The sequence below is a fragment of the Nematostella vectensis genome, chromosome 15, assembly GCF_932526225.1.
Source record: "Nematostella vectensis chromosome 15, jaNemVect1.1, whole genome shotgun sequence".
Classification (NCBI taxonomy): Eukaryota; Metazoa; Cnidaria; class Anthozoa; order Actiniaria; family Edwardsiidae; genus Nematostella; species Nematostella vectensis.
The window spans coordinates 4,500,327-4,512,791 of record NC_064048.1 but is presented as its reverse complement, the minus strand read 5'-3'; the positions used below and the strand labels follow the sequence as shown (position 1 = coordinate 4,512,791).

The window sequence follows — 12,465 nt, the reverse complement described above, 5'->3', positions numbered from 1 at the left end:
TTTAAATACAAGATAAAGGAAAACCAAAGTGTGAAAAAGGACTTCGACTAGTTGCACAATTCTCTATGGTCACCAAGGCAAGGGGAAAAATAATTCGTGGTAGTCATTAAATCTTAGACATTAAAGATGGCGATGACTGGCCTAGGCTGGATTACTCAAACTCGATATCGTAATTCGTAAGGCCATGATACAAGAGGCAATTTTGTTGTTGCGTTGCGAATTGCATGAAAATTGCAGGCGCGCGTGACAACCACTGCAACAGACATTTTTTTTAATACGTTGCAAGTTCCCAGAAATAAGCAGAATTGGTTTCTATTTTTTGTAACATTGCGATAAAAATTGCATTGCGTATCTATATACATATAAAATTCTCACCGCTGCGCGGTATATATATATTGATATATGCGTATTTGAACGAATCGCTCTCTCTTAGGAAGCAGACATCAAGTAACGGATCTAGGGGATGGGTCTAAACCCCTTCTGAGGCCTCCACAAAATTGCCCAGAGAACGGAAGATTCCCGCGGAGGTCATGAATTGATACAGTATTTCCTTCTTGTGGTTCATTTCCTCTAAACACGTACTGTATTGTTATATTCCCTTGTATCCAAAACTGTTTTCAAAAATAGGAATTTCTGTCAGCAAGCCAAGTGTTTACTACTCCCCCAATGTCGCTCGATCAATAATCCCTCTTTCAGCAAGCTAAACCCCCAAGGCCATAATAAATCATAATAAATAAAAGCAGTTTTCACTTTTCTCTGTCCTGAGAATTTTTATCACATTATCTTAGACAACCAAGAATGTCACTCTAGCAATTAAAAGAGCATTTTCAAACGCAAGAAAGTAGAAAAGCGATTTAACTGCATATGTGTAGTGTGTAGTCTATTTTTGCCTTCTGTTTTATTAATGAAACAACACCGTATCGGGTTCTCTAAGAACGAGTGTTGGGGATTCACGCTCGCACAGGGATGATGAAGGATTTGTAAATCAGCACTAATACTATAATTGAATTAATCTTATTTACTTTCTACATGAAGGAGGTGAGGACAAGATATTGTTTCTTGCCACTTGTTGTGATATGTGAGTGTATAGTTGTTGAAAGGGTGTTCACTAAGGGACACGGCATCTCGCACGCGTATACACGCGTTTAAAGAATGTCAACCACGCACTCCTGTGTTATTGTTTATCTTTGAAAATACAGCGGTTAAAAGCCGTGAATACAACTTGCGTGACACTGTTGTTTTGGTTTTGTTTTGAATGTTTAGAACTCCCATCATTTTGAAAAATATACCTTACTCAGCATTGTTTGATATCGTAGAAATATTATCGAGTCGATTTTATTGTAGATTGGATTGAATTTTAGCATGATTCAAACGAACATGCATGGGGTTTTCATAGCCTACCAAACCACGCGCCACGCAAATCGGATGAACTGGCTTTAATTTGAAAGAAAACCTTAAAATAGTAATCTACGAATGAAGTCTGAAATGCAATTGACAATATTTTATTTGAAAATATCTTCGTTACTCGATTGAATTAGCCAATGGAAATGGGTGCATAATGGGTGCATAAAATGGCGGCGTGATTGGCCTTCTTTAAACAGGGGTTCAAATTTTACTCGGTAAAATAATAAGCCAACTTTTGGTTGAAGGGCAGTGAAGTCGCGTCTATTAGATTCAATCTATAAGTCCATTCTCTTTTAAATCAATCCCCATGAGAATAAGATGTATCGTTTCGCTATACCTTGTCGTGAGCGAAGCCTTTTCCAAGGCGAGTCTAAAGTTGACGCGGGGCTTACTGATTTGAAACTAGCCACTGGTGGCCCGATAACAGATTCAATCAATTAACAAAAACTATTGCCAACACTTATGAATGACCTTCACCATATGATATATCATTTAGAAGAAACAAATTTTCAGCATTGCACTTTCGGAAATAAATTTAAGCACTTCAAACTCGCAAGAATAGCGATTAATTTACTGTGTGAGCTGGAAGCCCTGGTATACAATCATGATTGATTTGCAACCTCTTCTAAAGAATGTCATCGTCACCATCACCATCACCATCACCATCACCATCACCATCACCACCATCACCACCATCACCATCACCACCATCACCACCATCACCATCATCACCACCATCACCATCATCACCACCGCTACCACCGCACCATCAACACCACCACCATCACTACAATTACCACCACCACCATCACCATTACCGTCACTATCATTATCACCATCAACACCACCATCACCATTATTATAACCATCAACACCACCATCAACGTCATTATCACCATAACCAATACCATCACTTTCGCCATGACTGAAAATCATATCAGTCTTTTATCTAGAACGTCGACTCGTAGCTTTATTTTCCGGACATCTCCCAAGGTCGAACATACATTTTTAGAGTTCGTGACACATCGCCTGTGTTCCTAATTTAGGCCATTTATCCCCAACCGAGATCTGCTGAGATTCTAAACATTGCTAGTCGGTCTCACACTGAGCAAGGTTCCGGACCATAGGATAGAGAAAATAGAGGCTATTTTAATTGAAAGAAGGCCATTCACGCCGCCATTTTACATTACCGCACAATACAGGCTTAGGCTAAGTTCAAACGGCGTATTATCCATGAGCGTTATTCAATGCAAATACATGCAATGAAGATTAAACAATCGGCTCGATTTATTAGCATGCGTTTGAATTGAATACGGCTCATGGATAATACGACGTTTGAACTTAGCCTTATTTAAAGTATCCATTTCCATCGGCTAATTCAAGCAAGTGAATGAGGCTAAGTTCAAACGTCGTATTATCCATGTGCCGTATTCAATGCAAATGCATGCAAATGAAGATAAAACAATCGACTTGATAACGACAAAAGGGGGGGTGGGGGGCGGGGGGGGGGGCGGGGGTCCTGCTTGGAAGGAGTATCTGGAGGCTACACGCATCATGGGAGGGGCGACAGGTTACTGATTCAAGAAGTGGCAAAGCAAAAAATCAGGCAAACACCTCTTTTAAGAATAAAGGGGACGTGCGGCACGACAAAGTTTAAGTCCAAAATGTAGAACAGAAATGCAGATTTCAGGCCCGATTCATACGTCGCGCTCCTGTCGTGCCTAATCTAATTGTCTATTTGTATCGACACAAATACATTGGGTTCAGCGGACCCCCACCCCTCCAGATTTTCCACATATCAAGAAAATTCAGCAAAAAATTGTCTTTTTTGCCAAACGCAGTCACTTCCATATAAGGAAACTAATATATTATATTTAATATAATTCTTGTTATTTTTAAGGTTATCGTACCGCAAGTGCTTCGTAAACTTTATGCCTTGTAATCAGAAGAGAAAAACAGTGACTGTGATCATCTTTAGTCAATGGAGAAAGTATCTGTAAAGAAACTAAGAGTCCTCGGTACCAGTCCCTCAATGCGACAACGTTTTCTTCATACGAGTACTCGGTACCCCCCACCCCCCTCTGGAGATTTTAATTTAAAAAAAATGTAATGCAAATCCATGACAGACTTGAACAGAAAAGCGTTTCGAATAACCCGTCTTATTAAGTAAAAATACCCTCGAAAGTTTTTTATCCGATAAAAAAACAAAAAAATTAATAATAAATGTGTGCATTTGTATAGCGCTGATCGTATAACTCTAAGCGCTTTGCATCCTTTGTTATCTCATCCTCAATAACAGACTGCGCAACTGCCAGGGTTTCTACTTGCGTCCCCAGCGGTTCTTTTACGTCCATCCGGTTTCAGATTAGTGTAGTGTATTGGAGAGACGGGACCTAGGGTTCAACATCCTTATCCGAGAAGATAACCTCGAATATATAATAAAATCAAAAGGACCCGTTGTTTTTTATTTGAATGGAAAAACTCCATTTCGGCGGTTTCAAAAATGGAAGCCCGACGCAATGCATTGCGGACATGTTTCGTTGGGCTTTTTGATAAAACTTGTGATTGCGAACATAGCGTAAAATATATATTATTACTATATTTCCCTGTACTGAAAGTAATAAGGAAAAATCGGCCTCATTATGTTAGATGGGGGGACCTTGAGTATTCGGTTCTGAAGACTAGCATTTCTCACGAACAGACCCTCCGGTTTTTTCGCTCCGGACGATTTCCCCCTTCCCCTACCCCTAGAAATTCCCGGGCGTTTGATTAAACAATAGTCTCAATTCATTTGCATGTATATGCATTGAGTACGGCTCATGGGTTATATGACGTTTGAGCTTAGCCTGAGGTTTGCCACCCCTACACGTCCGAAAAAAAAAAAATCCGATCCCACACTCTTTTTTTACAACCTTACACTCTATTATAAACACTCTTAAAACTATATCACATGTATTATCGATACATCAATTGGTTTTTATGTCTCTATAACATCTTTATGTAAACAAGTCATGGAAAGTCATTTATTCAGATACGATGGACAAGAAAACTGAAACAAGTCAATATACGCCTACTTGAAGTAAGAATCCATGTGTCGTATTTGCCCATGATGCAATGCGACTCACTGCTACGACTCGTAACCCGCATTGCATCATGGAAAAGCAAACATGTCAAAATCTCGATATCTCTGAAAGACAAGCGGATGTTAAGAGGCGCATAAGAAATAATTAATTGTCAAAATGGGGTTAACCGTTAACCGTAAAATCGCAAAAAATAAATAAATAAAAATTAAGCGTAAATTTGAGAAAAAAAATGACCGTAAACCGTAATAAAGATGCCGAAAAATTAACCGTAATTGCAAAGTAAAAAAAGAATCAACTGTCAAACTAAAAAGCTCCTTTTTTTAACCGTTAACCTAAAATGAGGTACCCCATTGAGACCTCTTTTTAGGGTTCTGCCATGGTCAGTACCATTCGTTTTTTACAGCCAATTTTCGTATTTTTGTTGATTCCTATGAGCCTTTTTTTTAAAGGGGTAGAGTGATATATAGCAGAAAAAGGCACTAAAGATAAAATAATGAGCCCCAAACAGACATTATCAATTAACTTAATTGGGGACCTAATCGGGAACGGAGCAAACGTCATCAAGCACAAAATGCTGCCAAGTTATCGGACCAGCACATTAATAATTCTTCCAAAATTTACCAAATGAATTTTAAAAAAGCAGTAAGAGTTTTTATACAATATATGTAAATGTGCGCGTGATTGTACACCCCCATTCCGGTTATGGACACCATATCAAACATATTCCCCACGGATAGTGTCCTTCGTATGTATTGCCTTATATGGACATAGATGCCCATATTTAGAAGAGCTAAACTTTTCCCGCTCCCTGATCTCCAGAAAACATGGTAATTATACTGATTCCTGTCAATTTGAGACTCGCTGCAAAAATTATTAAAGAAAACTTGCTCGCTTGGTCAAATCTTTTCCTTACTAATCCTATGAAGTCCTTAGACCCAGGCCTCCAAGAGATTGACCGAGCGGGTTTGAAGGTCACCCAAATATCATATCACCTGCTGGCGAAAGGATTTGCGTGCGCTTCTGATTTTTACCTAAGTGGTATTTATAAAAGAATTTTGTATTTTTGCTGACTCGTCTCTAAAGAATAATAATTCTGATGGTTTATTTTGCTTTTTGCGTGTGGCAAATTGACAAAAATACGACACATTAACATATAGAACACTTTGTTAAATTGGTTATATAAGGCTACCACTCCGCATAGCATATCAATAACCGTCGTATTGTTGTTAAAGGGGTGGTTTCTATTGCACATCTCATTTGCGCCGGATAATGCCCTTAGGCCACGCAAATCTTTCATTCTTTTAATTGTAGCGTGTTTGAAAGAGATATTCGAGGGGCGGATGCATGAGTTTAAAAAAGGGGAAGCCGGAGCAAGGGTTTCATGAAAGGGGACCTGGCTTCATTGTCTTCTATGGATTTTCTTATATTTCTTGCTGCCAAATATCTAAAAATGGAAGTCTTCAGACAAGCTCCTGTCTCTTCTCTAACTAATAAAATGTTACTGAGTAGACTATGGTGGCGCATGTTTAACGTAAATGACTTTGCCCCTATATAGCGTGACGATTCCATTGACTTTCTCACATTGCAACACGGGTCCACTTATTATCCCTTTTACTACTATATCCATATGAGCGCACATCTCTTTTAGTCGTTTTATTTTTCATCAAAACCATGTTTAAGCTGGTTGTTTTAATTTAAAATCCCCTTCCCAATATGCGCTCCCGAAAAATTAAATAAGCGCCCTGGGCGCTGATTGCGATCGTTAGCGATATGTCCCTTTTAAAAAAGTAACCTTTCTTTCCTTTTGTACATCATCAGTTCTTTTTAAGTTTGCCATAACCACATTTGTAAATCACACAGGCATACTTGATGTCATTAGACAATCTTTGTTATCGCAGGGGAAAATTAAAGTAAAACCACTTTTTCAATTGAGAAGGACTTTATAACAGCATAAAAATATCTCCCTCATCTGAGGGTGACAAGAGAAATGTATTGGCCAATGTATAGGCGACTTTTTGTGTAACGACGACGATGAAAATTATAATGTTTTCAGATTCTTAATGTGTTTTCACCTGAAACAATTAAGAGGGGGAGCAAAGGGGCCAGAGTCAATTTAAAAACAAGAGGTTTGAAAAAAACTCAGTTCCTAAAGGCAAATACTGCTGGTGACTTTAACCAGCTATTCAAGCTGTCAATCACAAAGTCAAACCAACCAATCACGAACCCCCCAAGTCTCAATCCAGCCAAATTGCTAGGCCTGTCAATTACGTGATACCAATTAGCGATTGGAAGTTTTTGTTTGCGCGTTAGGTTGTTTGAGGTTTATGGCTACACGATAAGAAAGCTTTTTAAGAAAGAGAAACTAACGAGTAATAACAGCATAATATTAAGGATCATGGCTTTACTGATACGACATTGACAAGTAAGAAAAAACCGCCAATGGAAAACGCAAGCTTCGAAGAAGACGCGGTACCTTATGGCGACAAAAAGTTCCAGATTCCTGTGGTATGCGCCCTGGTTTTGGAATTGCTTTTTGGTATGACTTCGTGCTTCAGCGTTGTTTATATTTACTGGAAAAGACGACATGTTCGAAGCGTTGCCAATATGTTGATAACAAATCTAGCGACTGTGGACCTTGCAACGTGTTGCCTCGGAATTCCTGTAACAATAGCAAGAGTAATTGACTTTGAGAACAACCAAGTTTTATTTTGTTTAGCGCATGAGGGTCTGACTTCGGCGTTACGAAACGCGTCTATTGTGACTCTGCTTCTGATATGTTTTGATCGTTACGAATCGATTAGGAATCCATTTCGGAGAAGGCTTAACTTTACAAAGGCACAAAAATCAATGTTGCTACTATGGATATTCGCATGGATGACTTTCAGCGTCCCCTTTATTGAACACGGTCTACGTTCTACCACACCAGTTACACGCTCTTGTACGTCGATGTTCACACATGGGGGATACAAATTCAGGACTTACTATTTCCCAGGGTTTCTTCTTGTAACTATCATAAGTCTTCCATGTTATTGGAAAATTTCTCAAGCCGCCTTATCAAGAATTCACATTCAAGCTATTGTTGTGCGAGCGGCATTTCTTGTTAAACCAGCTTTCCAGGTGTCACCAGAAGGCGAAAATCCCGCGAAAAATTCCCGCCAAAGAGAGTGGCGGGTCGCGAAAATGACAGGCGCAATCATGTTTTCCGTTTGTGTACTATGGTTCCCTTATATGCTACTGACTTTCGTTATAAGTTTTTTAAAGCCGAGCTTAACGCTAGCCAAGCTAGAGATCTCGTTTCTTATTCTCGGCTACTTGAATTGTACATTGGATCCACTTTTGTATGCATTTACAAAACAAAAGTTCAGAAATGCATTTTGGAGAACTTTGCCTCAATTTACGCGGAATGGTAGAGTTTAAGGTCTATAAAGGAAAACATAATTTCGAGATCTAAAATCACAATTATATAGGTGCATAACTTACAAATGAAATTATATTTAAATATTGTTGCTACGTTAGTGAAAAAGCAATTAACAATGTTTATCATGAAGAGAACTCTGGGACACCAAACCACAGAATGGAAAAACAGAGAGAGAAAATAAAAAAAAAAATGATATATACAAAAATGCTTGATAGATAATGCTTTGAGTTGCTTGATGGTAAAACAATGATTTGAGCAGTCTTCGGTGGTAATCCCCGCCTAAACCCTTTGCAAATAATCATTACCACACAACACAATCGCATCGAGATTGAAACCGAATATAAAATGAGCTGAGCCGGACTCATACATAGATATGAAAAAGGCAAATTTGTTTATCTAAAGTTCCTATATCTATCTTTTAACGGCGGCAGGAAGTACTAGGCTGAAAACAGTCAAAACAAAATGCAAAATACACGGATAAATATCATTATCTAACATTTTGAGGCGAAAACTTAATTACAAATAGAGCTCCGTATAGCAGGTGTGCATCGCCGAAAGGGCGAAATGTGAACAAGTTATTAGACTGAAGCACTTTTATAAGGGCAGAAATCAGCATTGTTAGGGAAGAAAAATATCACTAAGGAACTACTGACAAATCGAGACTAAAAGTCCCGTCTTTTTAAATATGAGTTATTAGAAATTTCTGTGGTTCAAATAGCATTTTTATTTTTTAATCTTTATTTTCTAAATTCTTGAAACAGAATCTAGGACTTGACATTTCTATCTCGCTGAAATTTGCATACACTTTGTTTTTATAAGAACGTCTAATTTTTAGTTAGGTTGGGCCGTTCTTATTTTTAGAGTATTTAATGCAGAATATGCTCTTAACGATGTTGATTTTAGTGTATATAAGAATATAATACCCAATGAATTATTAGGAAGAGAATTACACTAATGGCAAATAGCAATAATAAGGTTATTGCTATAAGCACAATTTCATTCAGCATTTTAAAACTCATCTGGACAAGAAAATAATTTTTTTCTGTTATCTGAGCCTCGGAATGTTCTTAGCATGTTCTTAAAATTTGGTTAAATCCCCGGCTGGATGTTCTTATAAACCACTTTGCCATCTTTAGTGACTATAAGAGACAATTAAGAAAGTAAGATCGAATGGCAAATAAAAAATGAAAAATATGCTATCCCAATAAAATTATCAAAGAAAAAAGGAATTGGACAGAAATGGGAAAAAGGAATTTTGCTTTTCTGGTGTAATTGTTTTCAAAATACAGCGAAACAGTAACAGTTGCAGAAAACAACACAAAACATTCTATTCAAGTCTTTCAAGGGATTTCTATCGCCCTCAGGCAAAATACGCCACCTTAACTCTTCTTTTTATGTGTATTTTACGAAGGACATTACCCTGTTTAAAAAAAAAGAAAGCAAATATAATTTCTCTAAAAAATATATTCTCCCAAACTTTCACACATGAAGTTATGCATTAATGTTGTTTAAGATGAGTATAATTAAAAGAACGCGATTTAAAACATTTTAGGCTGAAATTGCTAAAAACAATAAGAAAGGTTCAGGGTTTAGATTCAGAGTCGAATATAAAAAACCTAGACTCCCAAATAGCATTAACTATTACCAGAGTATGTCATTAAAAGAGTCAAAGTACCTCCCCAGTAATTAACGTGTCCATTATTCGAGAGCTTATACTTGGCATTAGTGCGCGTTTCTCTTAGCCACGTACTTATTGCTACAAGTGACATTTAGCAATGTCAAGCAAAACCTTGGCGACAACACCAAAAAAACCATTTTTTTAAAGTAATTACATACTCGTGTCCTTTTTGACCGTCTGGTTTGTAAGATCATTTCGCATTACCAGTGACAATGTGAAAATGCATGGCCGCAAGTGAGCGGGGGCCTGAACGGCTAGGGTGGGGGGGGGGGGGGGGGGGGTCTTATGAGTCAGGTAAGTTTAACCCGAATGGCGTCGTTTCCAAAAATAAAAGGCAGGCGCCGGAGCGCGGGATACCTGTGATATTCTAAAACGTTAGGGACTAAGGCTCAATTTCCAAGATGGCTGCCAGAAAAATCGTAGTCCTGCAAGTTGCGTGGAAATTCTCGACTTACAAAGTTCAAGAGCGACAAAAAAAAGACATATCAAGAAAATTGAGCGCAAAATTGTCGTTTTTGCCAAACGCGGTCACTTCCATATAAGGAAACTAGTATATTCCTTATTTGGAAAATCTTCATGATTTTTGTCATTTTTAAGGTAAGTGTACCCCAGGGGCTTCGTAAACTTTATGACTTTTTTGCGTAGACAAACTTGGCATGAATTTGGCGGTTTTGATAGGTCCGGGGTAGGGCGGTGAGATATAGTTGCTTTTAGGAGCGGTTACCAAGCCCATCGAAATGTCAGTTGGGTGCACGGCTGGTTGGTTCAAGCATCGTGACAGAGCTGAAAAATTCATGCCAAGTTTTTCTACGCAAAAAAGGGATGGCGAACTTAGCTTCATTCGGCTGATTAGCTTAACCTTAGAGCATACTGCTTATCAATTTCGTGGTGATTTAGAGCGTTTTTTCGATGTTTTTAGGGCCGAATTCTCGGAGACCTCGGGCTACGGAGAATGCTCTAGGGCGGAGGGTAAAAAATGCAGGTCGGGTGGTTTTCCTGTTTTTTTTTTTTTTTTTGCTTCCTCTATTTCATTCAATTTCTACGGCTCACGTGACGCTCAGATTCTCTTTTATAACTAAGCATAAGCAATCCCGTGATTTTGCTGTACATCAACCAAACTTGGGTCAATTAATGTATAATGGTAGATGGACAATAGAAAAATATGTATAGGTGGTTACGTCACAGATCACGTGACCGTGGGAAAACTACGAATATCTCGCCAGTGATTTGCTGCTCATCAACCAAAAATAAATTGAATAAACTCCAAAATGTGGTGACTATATCTGTTAGATAAATGGTTCACTTTCTAGTATAAAGCTTTTTTAATAAGTCCAATAGACAGCAGGGGTGGATCTATACATTTTCGAAAGGGAGGAAGGGGGGTGGGGGGTGCACGGGTATGTTAATTTTAACATGTAGCGGAGGAAAATTCGTGGGTTTACGTTCTTATACAATTTTTACTGAGATATTTATATATTTGTGTTATTCCCAAGGTCACGTAATTGCTTAGTAATAAACGAGAATCTAAGTATTTAATATTTTAACGCGTCATGTGAGCCGTAGAAATTGAATGAAATAGAGAAAACAAAAAAAAATTATAAAATCAACTGACCTGCATTTTGTACTCAACCTGCATCTGACCTGCATCCTGCATTTTGTACCCTCCGGCTCTAGGGTGCAACCTTATCTCTTTCTTCTTCTATCTCGTCTTGTATGGGTGCTGAAAGGGAAACGAATGAGTAAAATGGGCACATAATACTCAGGAGAGATCCAAAAACCAGACAAGAATAAGAGTCCTCTAGAAAGTCTTTTTTCTTTTATTCTCCATATTTTCATCACTATACAAATTCTCTTGCATACTAAAATGCAAACCGAGTGCTTGGGTTACCTGTGTTCGGTCGGCTTGCTAGCCGCTCCTCAAAGCAAATCTATCTCGCCGCTCTATCCCGGACCTATCAAAACCACGATAACATTTTATGCACCCGCGCCCTAATGGAAGCCATCAAGTCAGACAATCCCGAAGCGACCTCAGGTAAACAAAAAATTGGGAAAACCAGTGACGGCTCCCATGGGGGCGCGGGTGTGTAAGATTTTACAAACCGAGTGCTTGGGTTACCTGTGCTCGGACGAGTGCGCTCTACAACTGATTTGCCCCGCTCTGCCGATCGGCTTCGCCCTATGTATCGGGGTCACGGTGCGACCACCACCTGCCTACTCATGTTCTCCTGGTAAAAGGGATTACTAAGTGACGGATCATTTGACATTTGAAGGGGGGAGGGGTGGGGGTGGGCGTGGTGGCTGATTATTTCCCCCAAAAGAATATCAGCTAAGGCTCGGGCCCTTAAAAATCGAGCAAGCAAAAACTGGCAATAAAAGGTCGAGCAGTAAAACTTGTAAAACTGTCCGGGGAAAAAATTGCAAAAAAAAATTTTAATAATAATAAGGGACACTTTCGTATTACCCGCGCGCCATGTCGATTCAGAATCTGGCTATTTTTAGTAACCACCACCCCACCACTGCGCGTGAGCATTTTTACTCACCCTACCCCCGCGCTTTGGCATTTACATCTTGTTGTTTGCCGCTGTTTACTGGGATACCTGTGGTAGCCCAGTCATAAAATGCAACTGTTTTTTTCTATCTATTTTCCCAAACTTTCACACATGAAGTTATGCATTAATGTTGTTTAAGATGAGTATAATTAAAAGAACGCGATTTAAAACATTTTAGGCTGAAATTGCTAAAAACAATAAGAAAGGTTCAGGGTTTAGATTCAGAGTCGAATATAAAAACCCCCAAAGGGGGCCCAAATATCTTTAACTATCACCAGAGTATGTCATTAAGAGTCAAAGTACCTCCCCAGTAATTAACAACGTGTCCATTAT

At 38.7% G+C, this 12,465-nt stretch overlaps 1 protein-coding gene across 1 annotated transcript; it reads left to right on the top strand.

The window, feature by feature from the left end:
- Positions 1-6,321: 6,321 nt before the first annotated feature.
- On the top strand, positions 6,322-9,330 carry LOC5509271 (G-protein coupled receptor 22). Its single transcript, XM_001629754.3, has one exon. The coding sequence runs from the start codon at positions 6,927-6,929 to the stop codon at positions 7,902-7,904; it is 978 nt and encodes a 325-aa protein (XP_001629804.2). The 5' UTR covers positions 6,322-6,926; the 3' UTR covers positions 7,905-9,330.
- Positions 9,331-12,465: the final 3,135 nt, after the last annotated feature.

Coding starts and splice junctions, on each gene's coding strand:
- LOC5509271 (XM_001629754.3), top strand. CDS start 6,927: ATGGAAAACGCAAGCTTCGAAGAAGACGCGGTACCTTATGGCGACAAA.